General features: G+C 39.4%; 1 protein-coding gene across 3 annotated transcripts in view; it reads left to right on the top strand.

Moving 5' to 3' along the window:
* Nucleotides 1-18,831, top strand: part of LOC121727328 (TBC1 domain family member 4) — a 55,268-nt gene extending 36,437 nt beyond the window's left edge. For all 3 annotated transcript variants that reach the window (XM_042115094.1, XM_042115095.1, XM_042115096.1), the window contains 21 exons: nucleotides 2,161-2,336; nucleotides 3,733-3,847; nucleotides 4,027-4,167; nucleotides 4,287-4,931; nucleotides 5,159-5,360; nucleotides 5,543-5,665; nucleotides 6,363-6,478; nucleotides 6,786-6,877; nucleotides 7,093-7,231; nucleotides 8,028-8,169; nucleotides 8,403-8,502; nucleotides 8,871-8,992; nucleotides 9,373-9,519; nucleotides 9,755-9,913; nucleotides 10,988-11,152; nucleotides 11,594-11,745; nucleotides 14,426-14,524; nucleotides 15,001-15,154; nucleotides 15,459-15,628; nucleotides 15,993-16,139; nucleotides 17,575-18,831. In XM_042115094.1, coding sequence (XP_041971028.1) covers nucleotides 2,161-2,336; nucleotides 3,733-3,847; nucleotides 4,027-4,167; nucleotides 4,287-4,931; nucleotides 5,159-5,360; nucleotides 5,543-5,665; nucleotides 6,363-6,478; nucleotides 6,786-6,877; nucleotides 7,093-7,231; nucleotides 8,028-8,169; nucleotides 8,403-8,502; nucleotides 8,871-8,992; nucleotides 9,373-9,519; nucleotides 9,755-9,913; nucleotides 10,988-11,152; nucleotides 11,594-11,745; nucleotides 14,426-14,524; nucleotides 15,001-15,154; nucleotides 15,459-15,628; nucleotides 15,993-16,139; nucleotides 17,575-18,408 — 4,140 coding nt within the window. In that variant the 3' untranslated portion in view covers nucleotides 18,409-18,831. The remainder of the gene's footprint in view (nucleotides 1-2,160; nucleotides 2,337-3,732; nucleotides 3,848-4,026; nucleotides 4,168-4,286; nucleotides 4,932-5,158; nucleotides 5,361-5,542; nucleotides 5,666-6,362; nucleotides 6,479-6,785; nucleotides 6,878-7,092; nucleotides 7,232-8,027; nucleotides 8,170-8,402; nucleotides 8,503-8,870; nucleotides 8,993-9,372; nucleotides 9,520-9,754; nucleotides 9,914-10,987; nucleotides 11,153-11,593; nucleotides 11,746-14,425; nucleotides 14,525-15,000; nucleotides 15,155-15,458; nucleotides 15,629-15,992; nucleotides 16,140-17,574) is intronic.
* Nucleotides 18,832-25,014: the final 6,183 nt, after the last annotated feature.

A 25,014-nucleotide genomic window follows, 5' to 3' on the forward strand; every position in this document is an offset into this window, starting at 1 on the left:
TCCGGTCCGCGTACACTACCAACAAAATATCTCTATTATAACTTAAGTAATAAGATAATAATATAAGTAATATCCAACAACCACTACCGAACTATACTGATTAAAACAGCAGCATTAAAGAATTATCACACTAGATGATAAGCATACTTAAAAGGTACTCAAAAGTAGAGACAATAAATAATTATATTATTTTGGTAATAAAATTTTTCTCGGCAAACGATTAACTGAGAACATTTACATACTAATAAAATAATTAATTGGCAGTCAACAATTTCCTACAAACGCCATTATTAAAGCTAGGGCCTGTATACTCTTTAACTAACCATTAATTTTATTAATACTGCCTACGCACACTAGCGTATGTACTCTGTACAAACAGCACAGTAAATTAACTCCTTTAACAAACATGCAACATTGTTTGTCAATTATTTAACAATGCATGACGCACGCCTTTAAATATTATATTCCCACAAGTTTATAGCTAAAATTATAAATATTTTGACTTCAGTGGCTCTTCATTATCAAGTAATAATGTAGGCACTTATTATTAAACAACATATTATGTTGCTTAAAATAAAACTGTTAGTAGAAACGATTAACGAACAAACGTTCATTCTTCATAATATAATACCTCTAATTAGGTGTACCTAATATTTTAATACTGTATAGGACGATCGATAGTCGCAATTGGAATTGACAGAGTTCACCTCTCCTCACCACTATTTCTTTGGTTATTTACACCATATATGACAACAAAGCTTACTGATGTATAAGCGATACTCATAATACAGTAGGTAGCTCTATAACTCTACATTTCTATATTGTCCTATTGTCACTAAAATTTCAACGCCTCAGTGATGTTAATTTCACTACTTTTTAAACAAATTTTCTGATTGGCTATGAATACCACTTCATACATTTTGTCTATAGTGTGCGCATGTCCGTCTCCAGCCTTGATCGTTTGATATATTACGGTGTGCATATTGTTTGTGTTTTACAATTATTGAAGCCTTGGCTTGTGGGCATTGACGTCACAGCTAATAAATACGCTAATTCGTCCACTGTAAGGCTGCCTACACACCGCCGCCTCGTGTGGAGATGCCCTAAGGTCGCTGAAATCGATTAGGTTCGAGGCGAAGTCAAAACAATATAGCGACTCAGATATATTAACATACTGGCAACTGTATTAATATATAGGAAGATAGAAATTAGTTTTTTAATTAATAAACATAGGGCTGTCATAATCTATATATTTATATTTTGTTAGTATCGCTTAAACTCAAGAATGGATGAATCGATTTGACTAAAGTCTCGAAATATTCATGAATGTTCAGGGAAGTCCAGGGTTTTGATTACGAAGGAAATGATCAAAATTTACTAGATCATCTACTTAGTTATACGTATAACATACTATAATAATATTAGTAAACCTTCAAACCATTTTTGTTAACTTACTGCATTTTGTTTGATTGTGTTGTTCAAGACAGCTCACTAAGAATAACACCCAGTCAACCTAATAATAAACAGCTATTAATTATTTTGGTGATAAACAAATGTTACCAGCCAAATGTCTCAACCAACAGCTACGTAGCTTTGCTACGTAGTGATTTTCCAACTACCATGGAGTCATCCACATTACGTCACACCCCGTAAATGTAAATAATGAAGAGATCTCTACACTTTTAAGAAAAAAAACCTAAGTAATATGGTATCCCTAATGGAGGGGTTGAGAATGCCGACATTTGAACAAAACTAAGTGATAATAATTTAGCATGTGTTTGTGTTTCTTCTATTAAGTTATCTGTGAAAGTAGCAGCGCTGAAATACTAACAATTTTTTTAATATTTGCATGGGCAAACTCATGAAGCTGGGACGCTTGCTCATACAAATCACAAACACAATTTTACTCTTTCAGCGCTTCTGCTTTCACAGTGAACTCTACATGGGACTCAAACACACCCACATATTATCACTTAGTTTTGTTACACCTTGTATAATGTGAACGCCAAATCATCATCATCATCTAGCGCCATCTTCATATCGAAGTTCGACTGTCAGTGTTGGTTTATTCTCGATTATGTCTTCTTCAATTTAATGGGTAGACAAGAACCTCAATTTCCGGTAGACAAGAACCCCTAAGCAGTTAATTTCCTATTGCAGGTGGCAGACCTGTTCAGCCAGATGCGGGAGCCGTCTTCGGGGACAGCGAGCCCCAAAGGCTCCACGCACTCACTGAACGTCACTAAAAACGCGGGATTCCAGCAGCAGAATGGCTCTGAACATCTGCCGTGGAACAGCCAGACCATATCGCTGCCGGGCTCCTGTAATTCCAATTTGTAAGTTTTTTGACACATTTATTAGTATCTCATGAACAAATCATGAACAACGAAAAAGGTAAACTTGTATCAATAAGAAACCTTAAAAATAAGAGATGTTTGGTAATAATTATTTATTATGCACTAGAACCACTAGAACCAGTACCTAGTGCATAGTATCATAGTCGGTAACTGTGCCACCAGATATTAGGTATGTTGATAACAGCCTGGACTCAGAAGAGATTTTTTTATAAAATAAGGGGGCAAACGAGCATTCGGGTCACCTGATGGTAAGCAACTACGGTCGCCCATGGACACTAACAACATCAGAAAAGCTGCAGGTGGCTTTAAGGCCGGCAACGCACCTGCAGCTCTTCTGATGTTGCGAGTGTCCATGGGCGACGGTAGTTGCTTACCATCAGGTGACCCGTTTGCTCGTTTGCTCCCTTATTTAATAAAAAAACAAAGGTGCGTTGCCAGCCTTTAAATCTTAAGATTACATCTAGAGACTAGCAACTCTACGAAAATGAGACAAAGCTCATGCCCAATTATGGTATTTATCCATTAGAAATACCTAATAAAAAAAAATTACCATACTCTTAACCATACCATGGTATCTTACCAAGAGTATGGTTAATTTTTTTGTGTTTCAACTGGATCCTCATATTATAGTTATTTTTATTAGTAAGGATAATAAAGAGACATACTTTCAACACTGCCTCAGGTTCCATCTAAAGCCAAATTGATAGAGCTGCATAAAACATAATCATTGCAACGCTAAAGTATTACTGAAGTATCATTGTTACAACAAGCAAGTACATGTTATGTCGCATATAAATGGATACCTACATAACAATTTAAATGGTGTCACGACTTATGAATCTTACGATCGAAGATACTCGTCTTTGCTTCAAACGCTTGTTATTCAAATCAGTTATACTCTGAACGTGATCAACGTAACTGCAACAGAACGTGTAGAGCTAAATTTTTTTATTTTATCTAATAAACTATAAAGAAAATACAATCACAAACTTAATCTAATACAGTGTAACATAAACCATTACTGGTTTTTCCGCACTCTGCCATTCGTCTTTGACAGCTCCTTTGAACATTTCGAACCCGCGTTTCGCAAAAAAATGTAAGGCCTGTTGCACCACTTACTGATAAGTGTGCACCACTTACTGATAAGTGCCGGATACGCCGGATAGGCTATCCATAACTTATCTCACAGATAGAGCATAGAGTATCTGTCAGATAAGTTGTGAATAGCCTATTCGGCACTTATCAGTAAGTGGTGAAACAGCCCCTTAGCCTGGGTACACTTTATGTAAAGTAGCATCCGCAAAAATGCCGATAAAACTGGAAAGAATCGATGTATAATATGAGATAAGGCAAAAACTTACGTTATTACTTTCAGGGGCGCTGACTCACCACCCTCCCACCCTCCTGCCCTCATGAGGAGCACCAGTAACGCATCAGCTCTCACTTCATTGTCACCTGATCTGTCTCTCTCCGATTCACATTTCTTCGAGGTAAATATTGAAACATATTTTTTTGGTTCGAATTCGCACTTGCAGCGAAGAATCAGTGAAAATGTAAGAAACAGGGAAAATAATTCATCTATTTGTGTTGTCGCAGACGATAGCGTAGACAACAGCTGGTTATTTATCACTAGATAAACAGGACTGATAAGAAATTGGTTATTTTTCAGGTGCTCTATATCGGAAAAGTCAGAATATCCCAAAGAAAAGTTCCGGAAACGCTGATAGACGATGCCTTACACAAATTCGCGCAACACGAAGCTGAAAAGATAAAAAACCAGAGACGCCATAGCTTACTGTCTTCCACAGGAGTAAGTAATTTTTAAATCTATAGATAAAGCTTTCACGAGCAAATACACAACTAGGATAACCCTTACCCTGAAATAGTTTTTGGAGTAAAAAATAATAATATAAACGTTTTATTTTCCAGACCTCTTTAGATAGTGACTCAACTAGCCTTAAGGACACTAATGATAACCCCATAGAAAATTTTGCACAAAAGACTAGTCTAATACCAAGCACAACTCCTCTAGAACCGGACAAGAACGTAGCATGGAGAAGTGCCGAAAATTTACACAAAGTTGAAAGCACAGAGGTGGATAAAGCGTTTGATGTCTTTACTAAAGAAAGAATCAAAAAACCAATAGTGGAATCTAATTCTCACAAAAAAGACGTAATAAAAAATAATTTGGGTACCGTCGATGAAGAAAAACATGATGACATATATATAGGTGATCTGCCACCTTTACATATAAGTGAACCCATCGATGATCCGCTTCCAAAACTAAATGACAAGGAAAATAATAAAGTTACTCTTAATGGTAACTTAAATGGAAATCACAAAGTTCAAGCACATACAGATCCTCTTTTGAGTATTCCTGTGGCTGTCTCAGAAACTGAAGATAGCAAAAAGGTTAACTTTACTGAAATATCAAGAAAGCCTACTTCTAATATGGATAGTAAGAAACAAGGAACGCCGTTTTTAAGGGACCGATCTGCATCTATTGGTACATTGAATTTGAAGACACCACTAGCGCATCTTATTGGGGAACAAAACAGGACCATGTTGTTTCAGGTAAGCCCAAAACATAAAAAGTATTTCTATCGCAAATTCGAAAATCGAAATAGTCAATGCCAAGATTCTTGAAAGTAACTTAGTCTATTGGTTAATGAGAACATAGCATTTGCTAATAAACATAATTTATTTATTCTTAATTCATATTTACCTTCAATAGAATTTGGTTCGAATCAGTTCTGCTGCAACTTTCTGTTTGTTATCTATTAAAGTTAGTTTTCTTTTAGGTGGGTCGTTCCGAACTCCGTCTCATAAGCCCAGATCGGAAGCAGATTCTTCTGCACCGCGCATTCCGTGACGTCGCCAGTTGCGTCCTCGGGCGGACCAACACGGAACACTTCGGCTTCGTCTGCCGGGAGACCAACGACTCCTACGCCTGCTACGTCTTCAAGTGTGAGAGTGATGGCGTCGCCACTGAGCTTATCAATGGTAAGTTTTAATTTGTCGTTAGTAATTTATTTTCTTCAAGGTCATTTAAAATTGGAACCAAGTCAAAACCTTGCTCTATATGTGTCAAAACTAATTTTGTTTAACCTTTATGAAATAACTTGCAAAAAACTAACAAACAAAAAATATCAGAATGCTGAATGAGCAAATAACTTTTTTTTCAGCCATAAAACAAGCTTTCGCATCACATGCTGACAACCTGAAGAAGAATCGTGAGAAGTCGCCCAACGCCACCTGCGAGCACTGTCCCATGTTGTGGTACCATCGTCTGTGCCACGACATCGAAGGTATACTATATTATAAAATATAATAATAGATAATAGCTCCCACACCGGTTTCGGTGACGGTGGCCGGTTTCATTGAAACCAGGCCTGTTACGCAGGAGTAATTTTATAGTGCCCAAGTACGTGCGCAGTACACAAGAGCACTCTCTATTCCTTTACTCTCATAACCCAGTGGGACGGAAGACCGACACGACTGGCGAGAGATCAGGCGCAGGACCGACTTTTTACATGCCCATCCGACGCATGGATCATCTTACTTGTCAGACAATCAGGTGATCAGCCTGCATTGTCCAAACCAAACTTGGAAATAACATGTTTCCAACGCGGGATTCGAACCCACGACCTCCGAGTCAAGAGCCGCGCTCTATACCACTAGACCACGGAGGCGTCCGAAAATATAATAATGATAATAATAATATCATAGTGTCTCTATTCGCACATCGGTGATAAAAATAGCTAACTTTAATAATTAGATAACAGTTGTGAGTTATAATTTATAAATAAATAAATATTGTCACATATACGTGTAAATCACAAAATACGACATTTGAATACAGATTCACTAGCTCCTGCAATCCACCCTAAGAATACAGAAAAAACTCTGTATTCTGAAAATCCACAAAACTCCCCTGTTATACTAATAATAATGTTCCTAGTGTCTATGACCTACCTATCTGTATGGTCCTATATTGTGTTCTAGGCATGAACGACAAGAAGATGCACGCGTTCATCCTGCGGCGCGTGGAGCAGCTGCCGGAGGAGGAGCAGGAACTCATCATCACCAAGTACCAGGGTGGCACCAACCACATGTACGAGGTAGGTCCGACACCTATTATACGGCCAAGTCACACGTTGGGCCTAGATGGGATAGGAAATTACGAACGTGTAAGGAGCTCTCCAAAAATCCGTCCTCTTGCGTCATCTATCAGGGGGCCTCGCAAGATATATCTTGCCCACATCAAATTTAGGTCTTGCCCCGCCACTGGCTTCCAACTTGTACCTTAACGCTGTTTCACCAATGGACCTACGAGGTTTGGGTATTTTCTGACTATCATAATGACAACTTTTGCTTTGCTCAGTTTGGATTAAACTGTTAATGCAAACATTCGACATTATTATCCAGGTGACGGAGCACAACGCGTTCCTGATGATGCTGCTGCGTGCGCACTGCGAGGCCAAGCAGCAGAGGCATGTTCACGACACCGCTGAAAACAGGTTACTATTTTTCTCGACATAGAAATAATAGGTCGCCTTAAACCTTGGGCATGTTCAGGTTAATTGTAGTCTCAATAATAGTTTCTTAAACGGTTAATATATTTTGATAAACGGCTACCTAGTTAATAGCTATATAGCCTATCTACAATTTAGGCACCCTCACATAGGCCTTAAGGGATTGGAGATTTTGTTACACTAGTGTTATATAATTTCAGATCGGAATTCCTGAACCAGTACCTGGGTGGCAGTACGATCTTCATGAAGGCGAAGCGGTCGCTGTCCAGCGGCTTCGACCACCTGCTCAAGCGGAAACAGAGCCGCGACGACTTGGCGATACCTGTGGCTGCTAAAAAGGTGGATATATCTTCTCAACAATACAAATCCTACCCAACAACACAGGCCTCTTCACCGGAGTTGCGTTGTGAGGAATGTGTTTTTAAATCCAATAGAATCACCTTCTCAACAACATATTCCTTGCAACGCAACTCGGAGCATATTATGCGCATGCGTGATGTGAGTGAGACAACTTGAAACCGAAAAAATATTCGAGGTATGAGTTTTTCCCTCCTGGACCAATACGTCATGTTTTTAAGATTCTTTTAAAATATGACTCACGCACAGGGCCCGATCTAAGGGGGGGCGAGCCGGGCATTTGCCCAGAGCGGCAAAAATGAGGGGCGGCGAAATTGACTTATTCCTATCTTCCAACCTAGCCATCCACCACTTAAGTTTGAGAATTTTACCAGCTAACCTACCTTAAGTTTGCTAGTGGAAATATTTGAGTATTTTACTTAAATATTCCTTCCATTTTCCCTGAACAAATATGTTTTCTGTACATGTAAAGGGCGGCGAAAATAATATTTGCCTGGAGCGGCTAAATGGCACGCATTATAAGTTAGGTCTGGGTAGACTAAAGAACTACCGTTCTAAAATACGAGGAAACTATAAATCTACCAGGATCTGACAGCAATCAGATCGTAGGATACATTTTTATATTTGCATGTTTCACACACAGAATCAACCGTTTTAAGGAAAAAAAGGATCAAAATGTTTTATTCCAATTACTCCGGTATTGCTAGAGTCAATTTCTTTTCTCACTTTTTGCCATCAGATCCTTGTAGACCTATAATTAAGTATTTTTCCATTTCAGGAGGTATCTCCAAATCCACTACCAGCGCCGTTGTCGATGCCGCCCACGCCGCCCATTCAGGAGACTTCGTCGGAGACGTCCGGTCCCGAGCTGCTGTCGACAGAAGCCGCTCGCAAGTCCACCTCGCCTATGGTCAACAGCGGTAATTAAGTCCTTCTAGATCTAGAAGATCCTAAATAGGAAAATTTACTAGCTTGTAAAGAAGAAGGAATTGAATAAATTCAATGATCTTACAAAAACATATACATCATTAATCATTAGTCTGAGTGCTAATTACATCCGATTAAAGATTCTGTATATGTAATGAATGTAGTAGAAGTCAAAATATATCCTCTTAGTATTGCAAAGGCAATTAGAAAAATTCTTCGTCTTTAGTTTCAGAGCCATCTTCGCCGAAGATTGTTATCCCAGCAGTGGAAGAAGTTATAGAAGGGAGCTCGGAATGCACTCCAGTCACCTCGCCTATGATGGACATGTATGTATTGCATAAATTATCAATTGACAGACCAACGTTATTTGGTCGAATATGTCAATCAACTTCTCTGATAGTACCATCGAAGAAATTGCTTCATAGGCGTATTGACGTATGAGCAACGTCATTTGACCAGATTATGTCAATTTAATGTTAATCGTGATTTGACGGCCAGGTTTGCCCATTGACATAACCAACGAGGGACCAACTAATCTGCGTAAGTTAGTCGCTCGTTGGCCCGCCATTAGCCGAAGAATCAACTTGTCTGACAGTACACACAAAACTTAAGAGTCTTGTATACAAGGTTCAGATCAACTTTGTCTCTAGAGTCTAGTGAAGCCCAAGATTAAAACCGTAGAATGTTCCTCCAGCTTCCTGAAGGTGTCAGACGCGCGGCCGAGCGCGGCGGAGGCGGGGTCGGAGCCGGACGAGACCTGGCGGCAGGCGATATACAACAAGGTGGTGCAGCCCCCACTCTTCGAGAGCACTGCTGGTGAGGACAAGTGTCTACTAATACATTTAACATTGACTAGGCTACAAATAATACTCTTTTTACGTTGGGACATTGGAAAAGTCATCATATGACAGAAAAAGATATCGGAACTACACCCTGATTCATAATGCGTGATTCGACTCGAATTCGGAAACTTCATTGCGCGACAACCAATAAACGCTTGCCGCGCAAGGCCAATGATCACACGGTAAAGTTTTCGAATCCGTGTCGAACGGGAATCGTGAATTGCCCTGGAATAGCTATGCGCTGCGGAAATATCTTTGTTACTTAGCAAAGGGTTGCACAGTGCACTATAAAGGCTGTAACGTAGACATTATTTGTTTTGTATCATATTATGTAACTGTTGTAGCAATTTCCAGGTGACTTAACTCAGGCGGACCTGCTGGGCAAGCCCGCAGCGTCGACCGGCAAACGGTCGAGGGAGGAGTTGAGGCAGCTGTGGAAGATGGCCATCGACCAGACCATCCTGCTGGTTAGGATGGAGAAGGAAAACGCCAGACTTAAAGGTAATGTTCTTTTCCAGGAACGTGACAATGGTAACACAGAGATAGATGAACAGGCACAAGATAGTCATGCAGACGGACAGACAGATTGTCATCGATCTGTATGTTACAATAACAACAAACAACCCCCAATCGAACACTCTCAAGTGTCAGGAATCAGAATGCACTGATCAAATCACTGGTAATTGCTTACAACTCTTTTTTCGTCGGGTTTAAAGTAGACCAATTGTTGACACAGAACGCGAGGAATCGTCGGCGGTGCGGCGCATCAAGCTGGAGTACACGGAGCTGGGGTCGAGCGAGGGCGCCGTGATGTGGGACTCGCTGCTGGCGCGGGAGCCCGGCCAGCCCGTCGCCAAGGTCGACCGCCACATGCTGAGGCAGGCGGTGTATCAAGGTTAGATGGTGTAAAAGCCTTTAACGTGGTGAAATAGATCACTTATTAGAAGTAACAGCCTTTATTAAAATAAATATCATCGCAACTAATAGGATACCTTCAAGAAAAATGGTCATAAAAAAACTCTATCCAAAAGTTGGATATTAACAAATTTTAAGGTCCTCATTCCCAAAGGGATTAGAGAAGAGGAGAAAACAAATAAACAATCCCTTTTATTACCGCATTATCCTGTTAAGTCAGTATTCCGCTCGAACAAAACGTAGGAAGTAAGAACTCTTGATGATGCATTACGAATTCGATTTCAAAATATGTTAACATATTGTTACGGTACATGGTATACGGACACGTGGTGCCATCTAGCGACAAACCAGCGAAGCTTACCGAGGGAGCACAGGCAACATAAATCCCCTACTCAATACTAGATGGCATGAGGTGCGCAAGTACATACTCGAACCTTCTAGAAAGGTCCAATGTTTGTTTACGTTTTTACCGTTTATTTGTTAGCGTGTTTACGTGTTTTAATTTAGACCTTATGACTGAGTCCATAAGGTCTAAATTAAATTCAACTTACTGCACTTATCGTAAGGACGGCAGTTTTATTGTGGTACATGCCCGAGCCTCCTAGAAAGTTCCCACGGTTGTTTACTTGTTTACGTGAATCGGGAACTTTCTGGAATTCGTCTCGCCATATAAAAAGCCGCAGGCAGGCCCGGCGAGTCAGTTCGTTTCGAGCTTTCATCAAGGCGATTTCGGAGTGACAACAAGTGATCAATGGTGAGTGAACCAGTGAAACCTGCGACTTGGCTACGACCTAGGACAGTGATAGTGCTTAGTGATTAAACCTAGTGATTAGTGTTTGGACTTAGTGCTAAGTGTTGTGACCTAGTGTGTGCTTGTGTGACCTAGACATAGTGAATAAAGTCTTCAAGAGAGTCACCAGGTCTTTCTCTCCGAATTCTTCGAACCCTAGCACGTAACAATATTGTTAGATGTTGCACATGTTAACATTGTTACATTGCTTATCCAACACTTAGTACTGCTGTAATAATCTTAAAAACTACTTACTCTATCCAGGTGTTCCCCGCATGTCTCGCGGCGGCGTCTGGTACTTCCTAGCGGAGCAGGCGAGCGCTCGTCTCCCGCCGCCGGACGCGCGCGCCGCGCCTCTGTACTCCGCGCCGTACCGTGCGCTGCTCGCTGGCCTCACTAAACACCAGCACGCCATACTCATAGACCTTGGTCAGTTTATCTTTTAGTTCCTAATAATTATCATCATCAACAGCAGAGTAGTTAACATTGTAACGCGCTACTCGCTGGCAATTATTACCAAGCACCAGTAGGCTATCCTCGTCGATCTTGATCAGTTGTTTATATTCGTCACCAGCATCAGGAGATCCAACAGTAAAAGCAGCAGCAGCAATGTCATTGAACTTAGCCAGACACTACGTGTCCATCAGTGTCAGTAATTGAGGTCGGCATCATTAGCACTTACTGTACAACTCATACATCTCTGATCACTATGACTCCTTCACAGACCTACTTATTCTACCACTATTTATTTTAGCTACATCCTTTAGGTTCAATATCAGATTCTCTTCATTTTACCAATAACCTTAATAAACCAATATATATACATTATCGGCATTTGAACTATGCACTCAATTCTCATTTTTCACGCAGGTCGAACGTTCCCGAAGCACTCCTACTTTGCATCAGCCCTGGGACCTGGGCAACTCGCCCTCTACAACATACTCAAGGCGTATTCACTTCTGGACCCTGATGTCGGCTACTGCCAGGGATTAAGCTTCGTTGCTGGAGTGTTGCTGCTGCATGTAAGTATAATGGATGTCAGAAGTTAACGAATACAACTAAAACTAGTATCTGGCTTCAGAAACCAACTTTATATTGTACTAGCGGCCCGCCCCGGCTTCGCACGGGTGGACATTGATTTTTAAATATATTTTTTTCAATCTTTATTTCTTACTCAATCTTTATGTTAAGCAGAACATAAAAATGGTTTACACTAAACGAAATGAATTAATGAAGCACTATAATATTATCCCATCAATGAAGCGGCACCCGGCTGTCGCATAACTATTATATTATAAATCTATTGTGTCTGCGATTCCCATGATCGAGGTAATAATAATTAATATTTACGTGGACTCTCCGGGCGAGCACACCCGCGCGGCGCGCCTTGACGACGCCCAATTCGCAACGTGCAGCAGAAATCGTAATATTTTATTTTCGCCATAACATTAAAACCAAACGTCCAATTTTAATCATTCAAAGACCAAATATTATCTACATTAACTGTACTTAGTAATGAAATAATTTATTTTGATAAGAATTAATGCCATGAGTAAAATAAAGGCATTTAAATGTAGTCCAAAAACATTTCAAGATTTTTTAATAAAAAAATGGTTATTATGCCTCACTCAACATAGATAGGTATTGTGTGTCGCGGACTTTTTTGTAGATATTTAAAAGATCTATAATTACTTATAACATTTTATGGTTCTATCTTTTATAGTTTAGGCAGCGTACGCGAAAAATGTAACATTTCTGGTTGATTTTTTACACCTTGCGTCCGAAAATCCCAAATATCTTACGGAACCCTATTTTTTTCCAAAATAAAATTTAGCCTATGTTCAGCAGAATTAATGTAGGATTCCAATGGTAAAAGAATCTTTCAAATCGGTCCAGTAGTTTCGGAGCCTATTCAAGACAAACAAACAATCAAATCTTTCCAATATTTTTAATGACTGTATAAAGAATGGTGTTTTTCCTGATTTAATGAAGCATAGCAAGGTGGTACCTTTATTCAAAGCTGGAATTAAATCTGATCCGGCAAATTATAGGCCTATATATATTTTACCGACTTTTAGTAAAATATTTGAAAAAATAATTTTAAAACAATTGTTAGTACATTTTAACTCTAATAACTTATTGCATAATAATCAATACGGTTTTACTAAGGGTCGTTCCACTACGGATGCTGGTATAGGTCTTCTTTGTAGTATATTTGAAGCTTGGGAGGAGTCGCGAGATGCATTAGGTGTATTTAGCGACCTCTCCAAGGCATTTGATTGTGTTGATCATGCTACATTGATCAGGAAATTGCACCACTATGGCGTAAGGGACTCGGCACTCAACCTTTTGACATCTTATTTGAGGAACAGGACTCAAAGGGTTGAAGTCAATAGTAAAAGGTCCACTGGGACCAAAATAGAATTAGGTGTCCCACAGGGATCCATTTTGGGTTTCTTTTTCTCATCTATATAAATGACTTACCTTATCTAGTTAAGGGCAATAATAACGAGATAGTACTTTTTGCTGATGACACTTCACTTATTTTTAAGGTGAAGCGACAACAGTCGAATTATGACGAGGTAAATTGTGCTCTCTCAAAAATAGTAAATTGGTTTAATGTGAATAACTTACTTTTAAATTCTAATAAAACGAAATGTTTAAGATTTACCTTGCCAAATGTTAAGCAAGTGCAAACCAATTTGCTATTAAATGATGAGAAAATGAATCTCGTTGACAATACTGTATTTTTGGGAGTAACACTAGATTACAAATTGCAGTGGGGTCCTCATATTGCCAAACTGGCTGATAAGCTCAGTTCCGCAGCATATGCAGTCAGAAAAATTAGAGAAATGAAGACGCGGCGAAATTAGTTTATTATAGTTATTTTCATAGTAGAATGTCTTACGGCATTCTATTATGGGGAAGTGCTGCTGATATTAACACAATATTTGTGCTGCAGAAGCGAGCTATACGATCCATTTATAAAATGTCATCCTTTGAGTCTCTCAGAGAAAAGTTTAAAGAAATAAGAATTTTAACCGTAATCTCTCAATACATTTTGGACAATGTGCTATAAGTGAAAAAAAATGTAAATAATTTTAAAATGAAAAGTGACATTCACTGCAGGAACACTAGGAATAAGCACAAGCTAGATATACCAATAACCAGGCTGAGTAAAGTAAACAAATCTTTCAAAGGTCAATGTATACGCCTATACAATAAAATCCCAGAAAACGTCCAAAATCTTTCAATTAATAAATTTAAAAAAGTTGTTAAAGAACGTTTGTGTGCTAAGGCTTATTATAAGGTAACTGATTTTCTCAATGACAGCACACCTTGGGAAAAATAAGCTGACAAACCATAGGCCTCTTCTATAATATAATTAATGGCACTACATTTTTACATACTTAGTGTAATTTAGCTTAAGCTATTATTGTTATTTTCCACCTTTTTGGTAAAAGGTGGCCCCGTGCAAGTTTCTTACGCCGATTCTTCTCGGCGGGGTAGTTCCCGAACCGGTGGTAGGCCTCATGTAGACACGACATTCTATAAGTGTTAACTTTGTTAACCTACTTAGAAATAAATATTTTTCATTCATTCATTCATTTCATTCCTTCATTCGTTCATTCATTCATTCATTCCTCTTTATAATAGTAGTGTAGATATTTTAGTGACTGTGAAATTTGTAACTTGCTATAGATGGAGGAGGCCGAGGCCTTCTCGCTGCTCCGTCACCTGATGTTCCGGCGCGGCCTCCGCAACCAGTACCTGCCCGATATGAGCGCGCTCCAAGTACAGGTAATTGGTAAACAAGTAAATAAACGGCCAAATCACTTCAAACAAAGATTAGGTACTTTCGTCATTTTGCTAGGAAAAGATGACCTGACCTGACTGTATTCAAGATAGTCAGGGAAGAGTCAAAGTTGGAATAATATCTTCAACTCACAAATACACATATTTTTTCCTGATTCAATAAATCGTTTTGCTATCGTTGTACATCCTGGGAAAGTGCCCAGGGTACAAACAAACGAACTTGCAGACTTAGTGTCTAAACACATTAGGCCGAAAATACGCGGCCGAAGTTCGGCATAATTACTCTTGCAATGCGCTACGCATACACTATAACGCGACGTAATACGGCATGTTGTGTCATCAGCAATTTAAAATACATTGCCGGCGTTGTCATACCGAATTTCGGTCGCGTTTTTTCGGCCTAGTGTGTTTAGACACTTAACTTCAACATTTCCACTTACCGATACTTTCGTCCACTCCAGCTGTACCAGCTGTCCCGCCTCGTCCGCGACCACGAACCGGAGCTGCACGCGAAGCTGGAGGCGCTGGACATCTCGCCGGCGCTGTACGCCGCGCCCTGGATGCTCACGCTCTTCACCAGCCAGTTCCCGCTCGGCTTCGTTGTGAGGGTCTTCGGTGAGTTGGATAGATCTAGGATGCGTATGGGAATAAGGAAATGAGGATGTTTGGTAGTGTGGACTTAAGAGTAAACATGAGTTTTTGCTAGGCTGAGTAAGAAGCCTTGGGTGTGAAGACCATTATATCGGATTAGTTCCCGAACCGGTGGTAATCTATTCAGAAATAAAACATTTTTTATCTACATAAGCCAACCACCAAATGGAGTGCCTGAGTTAATCAATTTTGCTGAGGCAAATTGCTTGTCTCTTATCCGCCAAGAAATGGAGGCACAAGATTATAACCAAATAAAATAATTCCACAGATCTGATCTTCCTGGAATCTCTGGACGTAGTGTTCGCGGTTTCGCTGGCGCTGCTGAGCGTCCACCGCGAGGGCCTGATGATGTGCTGCGGCTGCGAGGAGGCGGCCGAGTACCTCAAGCACAAGCTGCCTGACGTAGACCGCGCCGTCGCAGACAAGGTTATGAAGAAGGTACCGTGTTTTGTCCTTGCCTTAAAGGTTTTGGCCTTTGGACAGACTAAGAAACTGTTTTATGATTGTGGAACATAAACTTTATGACCAAATAAATATTATTCTGTCCCTCATATTGAGTATAGGCCCAAATCCCTCTAATCCTACCTCTAAAAACCTCTAATCCAGGAGTCCAGGATACTGGATCGTGGACCAGGACCCACCATTACATTTATTGTTAAGTAGACTCGTTTATTCCTTTCTCAGCTGACTAGAACTTCATGCGGGAACGGTTCACTTTTCCTGTGCCTGTGTGAAACCTATCACATATCCTTACCGGAAACTACAAAATTTAATCTTTTGTTCTTTCTCTACTCGCTACCAGGTCCACAAGATGGACATCAGCCGGCAGCTGTCGGAGTACGCGGTGGAGTACGGCGTGCTGCGGGAGGAGATGCCGCGCCTGGCCGCGCTGACTGAGCACAACCAGCGCCTGTTGGACGAGACGGAGCGGCTGACTGCTGAGCTTGACGTGAGTACACCAGGAAGTTCGGTCGTGCATTGACGCTTGTCTCTCTCACTCGCAGCTTGCTATCTCATTTCTGCAGGTACGCGATATTCACGTGTTCGAGATATGTATGTCGCAGCCGATTGGCTTAAATAGCCGTTCAATCAAACAGCTAGCCCTTTGACTGAACAACGCCATTCAATACTACGTCTAGCTTTTATATTGAATATTTTAGTCGCTCAAAACGTTCAACACTACAGCTGAATCAAAAGCCGCCGTCTAATTGAAGTAGTTCAGCGCGCACCGCTGCGGCGCTAGGTGCGTTTTATTTACAATATGGCGTCAACTAGCAGGTGTTTGTTGGTGTTTGTTGGTGTTTGTGGTTGTTTTTCGGAAATAAAGTAGTTAATAAAAGTTACAAGTGTTATTAAAGAGACAAAAATTGTGGAGGCACATACGAGTGAATCAAAATTTCAACAAATATTCGAGGAGTAATTACGGGATTATGAAATGGATGGACGCAGCCCCCCCGAAAGGGGGGTTCGGGGGGCTCAGCCCCCCGTCAAAACAAAAACAAACACAATCGAAAAAGTCCAAAAGTTGGTTAGGTTAGGTTAGAACTTAGACCACAACACAGAGGGAGCCGAGCGAGCGCAGCGAGCGTGCTGCGGCAACAGCCGGCGACCGTCGACAAATAAAAGGGGGCTCGGAGGGCGCAGCCCCCCGCCAAAACAAAAACAAACACAATCCAGAAAGTTCAAAAGTAGGTTAGGTTAGAACTGTGACTGTGCTGCGGCAGCAGCCGGCGACCGTCAATTTTTACTTATTGCATTAAACTTAATCTGAGAATAATCTTTCAATAAAATACAAAAAGATTTCCTATTCTCCCAAATTACATATTAAGCTAATGGTCGCCCTGGTTAATTTGCCATTAAACCAGTTGGCTAAGCGTCGTCTAGCTGTAGTGTTGAACGTTGTAGTCAACAAGTCGGCTAAACGACGTATAGCCGTGTGATTGAATGGCGTTGTTCAGCCAAAGGGCTAGCTGTTTGATTGAACGGCTATTTAAACCAGTCGGCTGCGACATATATAATATATTCTTAAGTATTTTGCACTTTTTAGCGGAACTTATTTCTATGGTGTGCTAAGGTACGGTACGGTACCTACGGGCTACGGCACAGAATATGTATAATAGTACTCCGTACCTATGGTATATTATGTTGGCAAGGTTGTGTTTTGTGAAAGCAAAATCAATTGACCACAATTATACATTTTGTGACCAATAGACATGACAGCTGACAATCTTATTACAATTTTCTACAGTCTACCGCTTTGTAGTTGTTATTTTGTCATTCTGAGCATACTTGTAACGTTCGTCTTCATTTTCTCTAAGAATTACAAATGTCTTGTACTTATTTTATAGTGAATAATAGAAATAAATTCTTCTTGTTTATTTCAGAATGCAATGGACACAATCAATAGTTACCAAAAAAACCAAACCCGACTGGAGACACAGAACAAAATAATGGAGCACCAGCTTCTGATGCTGAGTCGCTACATATCGGCGAATCAGAAGGACTTGCCGCCCGAGATTAAGAAGGTGGTTCAAATCCATGCAAAAAAGATCTCTTTCAGTTCCAAGATCACCTCCTTCAAATTCACGTCCAACGACGACGAGGAGGAGAAGAAACCGCACAAGACCGGCGTCAGCTCCCCCAACCTCTTCTCCAAGATAAGCAGGGAGGACGTCCTCAACGCGGTAAACAGAGAGAAGAACATAGAGAGCGATAGAAAACACTTCCTGATGAAGAAGTCGCAGTCCGTGCACTCCGGTCTCATCGCCACCAGGCTCAAAGTCGCGGAGGCGGAGCGCAAGAGCAGCCTGCGAATAGACGACCTCGCCAACGATCTCAAGAAGAAGACCTTCACGACGCAGGAGCAGATACTCCAGGAGAGGCTGTTCGAGAAGCAGTTGAAGCACGACTTCGACGAGAACCTGAAGAAGTTGGACGAGAAGTTGACGCCGAACTACAACGACGATCTGAGCATATTCCAAAGCAAGAAGAGCATGTCGCTGAGTCTGAAAGCGCCCAAGCCGCAGGAGACGAAGTTGCCCGACAGCGGGTTCGTGACGCCGATGAGCCCGACCGAGCGAGAGAGACGGGACGATAGCTCCGTCATCTCGCACCCTCTTAGCGACTGTGACGTGGACATCAAGTTCGACGGACAGTCCACCAAGCTGAAGCAGATAAGACCGCTCAAGACTAACGGAGTGGCGGAGAAGAAGACATAACATTGGAAATACGAGACGTGCTCCATTTAATCGAATAATCATTTTCAATATTACTAATCGATATCATAAAATCGAGAAATTGATATTTGGACCGAATGGATAAAACCGTTAGTAGAATTATTGTTTTCAAAGTGAGATATTATATTAGATACTTAATTTAGTAACTTGGTGATTATGATATTTTTATATTTATTAAAATATATTTGGAAGGTTGGACCACAGCATTCGGACCACGGAGATTTTAATGGATTAGGTTGTCAATTTATTTAATCTAGTACTTACTCATATTTTTATTCAAACATTTTGTTTAATTTTGCCAAAAAATTATTTGCCATAAACATTAAAGGGGTACCTTCATCACATAGTTATAAGAGCTAGAATTAAATATTTATAGATTATAAATTAGACAAAAATAAGTATAATGTATCTTTGTTGTTCAGTATACTTAATTATAAAAATAAATTACGCAAAAAATACATGCCTACACTAAAACTTCAGACGTTATTGATAAATAGTCCTACTAATGCCTGTTTTTGGGGATTTTTCATAGAAGGATCTATTATTAAGAATATTAGATTTTTAACGTATAATTACCTGGCGCATATTTTGGCGTTTGCCTAAACTCCTGTCAAAAACTTTAAAATACGGCATTAGTACAATGTGTTCAAGTTCTAAGCAACATTTTACTAAATATTTATTATTATGTATTCTATTCATAATCAAACTTCAAAGCTTCCAGTTGGTTTCTGGGGCTTGGATCTGAAGTTCAAATCCAATGTTTATCATAATTCCGTGAACGGTTAAAAATAATAAAAATATTTTAACAGCAAATATTATGTAAATTAAGGTATATTCTGACTTACTTACTAAAAATGTCACGTAATGATAGACAGCGTCCCTTGAATAAGTTAGCGCTCTTACAGACGAACGGCACGTGTCGGCGGCAGTTGACGGCAGTCGGCGGCAAGTGTCGGCGGCAATCGACGGCAGCCGTCGACAGTTTGTCACGCTTGCAAGTTGCAGTTATGACGTACCGCGTAATGGTAAGCGTCCACAGGTCGGTATTGTACGCAACGGACGTTTCGCATCAAACGGATATTTTTTTACAGTACGTCCTCTGAATTGGCGCGTACGGATTACCGACTAGCCAGTATGTTTGTATAAGTCAAAATTTCTACTTTCGACTTTTCCATCCACACCCCCCTTTAGAGAGTCTGCTGTCGACTGCCGCTGACGCGTGCCATCGACTGCCGTCGACAAGTGTAATATAAAACCATTGAATTAAATCTAGCGACTGCTGTAAAGTGCCGACGACGCGTACCGTCAACTGCCGTCGACAAGTGTCGTTCGTCTGTAAGAAGCCTTGTATATTGATATTATTGATAGTACGCTGCGAAAATATTTTTATTAATCAGGGGTAGTGTTTGAATATAATGGCTACTTACTTACTTTACATGGCTATTTGTATTTGCTATTGGCTATTTGTTGCATTTGGCAAAATTATTGACGTATACACAACAAGAAAATAAAGGCAAATACGGCCTTTCACTCATTGACGTCAAATAACAAACTTTTACTTGGTTTTGTTTACTTGCCTATTTGACTCTTTTGATGTGCGTCAAAAACCGGCAAAGGTACGGATACGTATAATATTATTTGGTATTGGTCATATTTGCCAAATAGGCAAATTAGGCCAATACTTTGTCAAACATAGCGTCTACACGTCATGGTGATTGCTTGGCGAATACATCAAATAGGTACGCAAATACAAATAGCCATGTGAAGTGTCTCCATAACTTGGAATTAGTTACCATTATTTTCCTGTAGGGGCGCTTTATACGTCGAGTAGTGACGAAAATTGAGTTCATGGCTTCTAAATTGAATCAGAAGTATATTTTAGTAGAAGGTAATCGTAATACCTATTTTTTTGTTTGTAGTAGGTAAGTAAAGCAAAAAATAAGGCCTTTAATTTTACTAAATTTAAAATACGGATAATCGGAGGCCTTTGTTGGTATTTCTATTTATGAAATTAAAATTAAGTGACGAGTAATGAATATTAAAATGTTAGCCAACTTGTGCCAGTCAGAGTAGATGGCAGCCAGAGTAGATGATGAAGTATCATGTTTTCACTTTTCTTCCATTCTTTGTATTTTTAGAAGGGAAAAAGAAAGTAATAATTGACAAGAGATAGGGCTTTATTACACGTACCGAGTAGAGTGGCAAAACCATGAAGCTAAACAGAGGGCAAAACAGTGCACTCGGCCTAGCACTTGTTAGATAAGGATGTGCTCGGCCGAGTGCAATGTCTCTCCACTCTATTTGGTAGGTATAATCAAGGCAAGGTAGCAACTGGGTCGATCAACTTTTATTGGTTCGACGGTACACGCATCATGTCCCTGAACGATAATTAATAAATATTAAATCATAAAGAGTTAAATTGGTTTTAATTATATTCCTTTTAATATTTTCTAGCATTATTGTGAACAATATTTTACTTGTTTTATTAATTTGTGCGTAGTTTAATGGTTGTCCGACAGACTATATGCAATTTTCCAGTACTATCACATTTGTCCCCAAACCACAATGCATTAACAAACTTCGCATCACGAAAAACATACTATCACGACCATAAATACCAAATACATTTCTTGTTTCAGTTCATAATTATTGTTGACATCAAAACATACAAACAATTTTTTTTTATTGGATATAATAAAATTTTCAGGCATTTTACTTTTGTCCCCATAAATCACCTACATGGCACAGGTCTCACGGACAACCGTAATTTAGTTATGGAACCAAAACACAGGTGGCGCGGTAGACTCCTAAACAACAAGCCAAACACAATAGTTAACTGTCGGGCTCAAACGCCATTTTGATTTGTATAAAATCACGGCGACAGTCGTCCGAGCGACGTTGGTGAGTGTGGGTGGCTTTTTTGTCAGTCCGTCGGACAACTGTGATTAAAACGTAAGTACTTGATGCATTGTTATCAATTATACTACACGAGATGCGCTTTCGTCTATATTTTAGTATGAGCTGAGATTAATATATAAAATAACAATAGTATTTGCTTGGCGGCTCAAAATTTTAAAAATGTCCCGCGGACAACCAGTCACTTGGACAACTAAAGTGGTTGTCCCATGGACAATTTGGTTGTACCTAGGACAATAATTATTTAAAACTTACTTTAACAGTTAAATAGTTCATGTTTTGTTTATTACTCAGCTGTTTCGGGAATACATTTTTATTACGCGATTTTATGTCTAGTTTAATTGTAATTTTTAATTTTTTTAGATAAGACAATGGGATTGTCGGAGAAAGAAAAGTCAAGACGCTACAGAGAAAGGCTTAAAGCAGACCCAGATAAATTGGCTGAACGGAAAAGAAAAAAAAAGGGAAAGTTATCACAAAAATAAAAAGTTAGTTGCGAATATGGAGCCGGAGGAAAAAAATAACTGCAGAATAATTTGGAAATTGCGCAAACAACAACAAAGACGACGAACAAAAGCTGTTCGCAATATCATTAACGATACACCTCCCAGTTCTCCATCCATTTTGCAGGAGATCAATTTACCTCAAGAAGAACATGAATCCACTCCACCTCCCTCTTCTCCTGCTGCGTCTTTGAACTCCAGACATAAAAAGAGAGGAAGAAAAAAAATCGAAGAGATAGAACCAAGTTATATAAAGAAAACTTGAAACTAAAAAATGAAGCAAATAAGTGGAAGGTAAAATATGAAAAACATAAGAAAAGAGCTCAACGTAAGGCTAAAGAAGCACTTGAAGCAAAAGAAAAACAAGCCAGAGAAGAAATTAAATACAGAACCCTAACAAACGCTATAAAAGAAAGATACAAAAATATAAAGAATAGAAAAGAAAAAAATACGGTGAAGAATATATTTGAAAACATTACAAATGCACGGCAAAAAACAAGATAAAGGACAGTTTGGGGTTCACAAAAGGAAATAACAGGACGCAGAGAAGATTCAGAACTTAGAAAAAAAATTCAATATTTCTTTTTGAGGGATGACGTATCGAGGAATACCGCTGGAAAAAAAGAAACCGTAACTAGGGGCCAAGAGAAAGTACAAAAACTACCTTTTAGACTCGTTAAAAAATTTATTCAAGGCTTTTAAGGCTGAGAATCCGGGCGTCAAATGTTCATATTTCAATTTTACAAAACACCGGCCCTTCTACATACTTAGACCGACAATAAATGGAAGAGACATGTGTCTTTGTAAAACACACACAAATGCCGAACATAAGTTCAAGGCTTTAAGACAAAAAGGAGTCATTAATGCAATTGATACGTGCGCACTGATAATGGAAACAGTTTGCAACAGCAATCAAAAAGATTGTATGTATGGAGTCTGTGTTCAGTGTCATGATAAAGAAATAAAAACTAACATCGAAAATGTTAAAGGCAAAATACAATGGTTGGAATGGGTGCGAGAAGAGGAAATCTATTTGAAAGAAGGGAAACGAATTAAAACTATAAAGAATGTAAAAAAACTGATAGAAAACACGATACAAGATATGCTGGAGAATTTTAAAGGGGATCAGAAAACATTAAAAAAGCATATTTTTAATATGAAAACACAGAACAAGAATTTCCGTCAAAGTGTTGACGAGATTCGACCAAATGAAGCGGTAATATTGGTTGATTTTAGCGAAAACTACAATGCTAAATGTAGTGAAGAAATTCAAGCGCATCATTTTGGTGGATCACGTAACCAAATAACTCTTCACACTGTTGTCGTGCAATGAGTTTCTAAAATACTAGAGTAGCAATGTCTTACAAAAGATTCTCATAAATGCGTAACCACTTTTTTGTTCAAAAGACAATGTCAAGTCATATATTCGTTATGTCATTATGTATGTGAGATATGCCTGCAGGCATCTTCGAAGTGGCAACACGTTGCTACCGTAAACTTCCAATCTAGTTACGTTAGTAACATAGAATATCATTGTTGTCGTGTATGTATATGACAGTGATAAAAAGCACAAAGTTTTGCCATTTTGCACTATATCACCGTGTAATATACGAGTACATCAACCGGCTGCAATATGGGCGCATTTAGACCCGATACTGAAACATATAATTGAAAATTACGAGGACATCGACACTATTCATTATTTCTCTGACGGACCGTTTTCACAATACCGCCAAAAGGCAAATTTTTATTTGGCTTGCACAAAGACGTTTGATTATGGATTTCAAGCTTTCAGCTGGTCATTTTTCGAAGCTGGCCATGGAAAGGGTCCAGCTGATGGGATTGGAGGATATTTAAAACGAGAAGCCGACAAAAAGGTGGCTACTGGAAATGACATTATTGACGCATTTGGCTTTTACACAATTCTTCAAGAATCAAGTAAGATTAAGTTGTTTTACATCACCAAAGAAAATATTGATAACGTCCAGAGATGTATTCCGAATGATCTCATCCCTCTGCCTGGAACCAAAGATGTACACCAAATCTTTTCAAGGATTCGCGGTCAAGTAATGCACAGAAATTTGAGCTGTTTCTGCTCACGAGCATTCTGCGAATGCTTGCATCCAAAGATGTACTTACCTTCACAAGCTGCAAGAAACGCTTCATCCTCTGTCAATACTTGTGAAGACATACCTGAAATCGACAACGTGGTACTGAATCCTGTGATACCTTATAACTTAAATCTTTGTGAAGACGTTTCTAGCGATGATGACGTGCCTCTTATCAACTTGAAATCTTCAAAACAAGCTGATTTTTTATACACCAATCTGCATGACACTCGACGCGCTAGTATTTACAAGAGAGTATATGGTGAGGATTCTGATGATGAAACCAATACCACCCGGCCATCAGTTTCAGGACAAAATTGTGAATTACCTGGAATCGGAGATTCATCAGTCGATAAAAAATATGCATCTACTTTTCTGATCGAAAGTATGAATGATAAGAAAGAAGGCAAGGAAAATAAGGCGAAAGCTATGGAGGTCAAACGTAAAGCGGTTTTAGATAACAAAGGAAAAGAGATTGTTCCCAAGAAGAAGATAAAAAGGAATTTCAATAAAAATAATATTAATGAATATACGACTGAAGAAGAGACTGGAATTATGCCCGAACCATCTAATGACAAAAGTGCTATGGACGAAGTGTATGAAGATGATGAGGACTTCTCAGTAATAAGAGGAAATTTCGGAAAGCTGACTAGAAGACCGGCCGAAGGTGATTACGTTTTAGTCATGTTTAATGCAAAAAACCTCAAGGTTTATTACGTCGGAAAGATCATTGAAATAGAGGGCAATGATTGTTTTGGAGTGTCATTTATGCGGCTTCTGAACAAAGTCAAGATGAAGTTCCGGATGCCTTTAGAGCCAGATCTCGCAAGTGTTGAATTGAAGGAAATCAAGATGATTCTACCAGCACCTAAAATTAACGGAACAGAACGCCGAAACTCAACCTTTTGCTTCCCAGTACGAGTTGCTCCTACTATAAACTTACGTTAAGAAATTTTGATGATTTTCTTTTCAAGCTAGATTTTAACTACGTTTTCATTTAAACAGTTTTAGCTAAAAGGATATTTTTTTTTATATTATTGTTTTTTAAGAGTTAAAAAGTG

Source organism: Aricia agestis, chromosome 5 (assembly GCF_905147365.1).
Source record: "Aricia agestis chromosome 5, ilAriAges1.1, whole genome shotgun sequence".
NCBI classification, from domain to species: domain Eukaryota; kingdom Metazoa; phylum Arthropoda; class Insecta; order Lepidoptera; family Lycaenidae; genus Aricia; species Aricia agestis.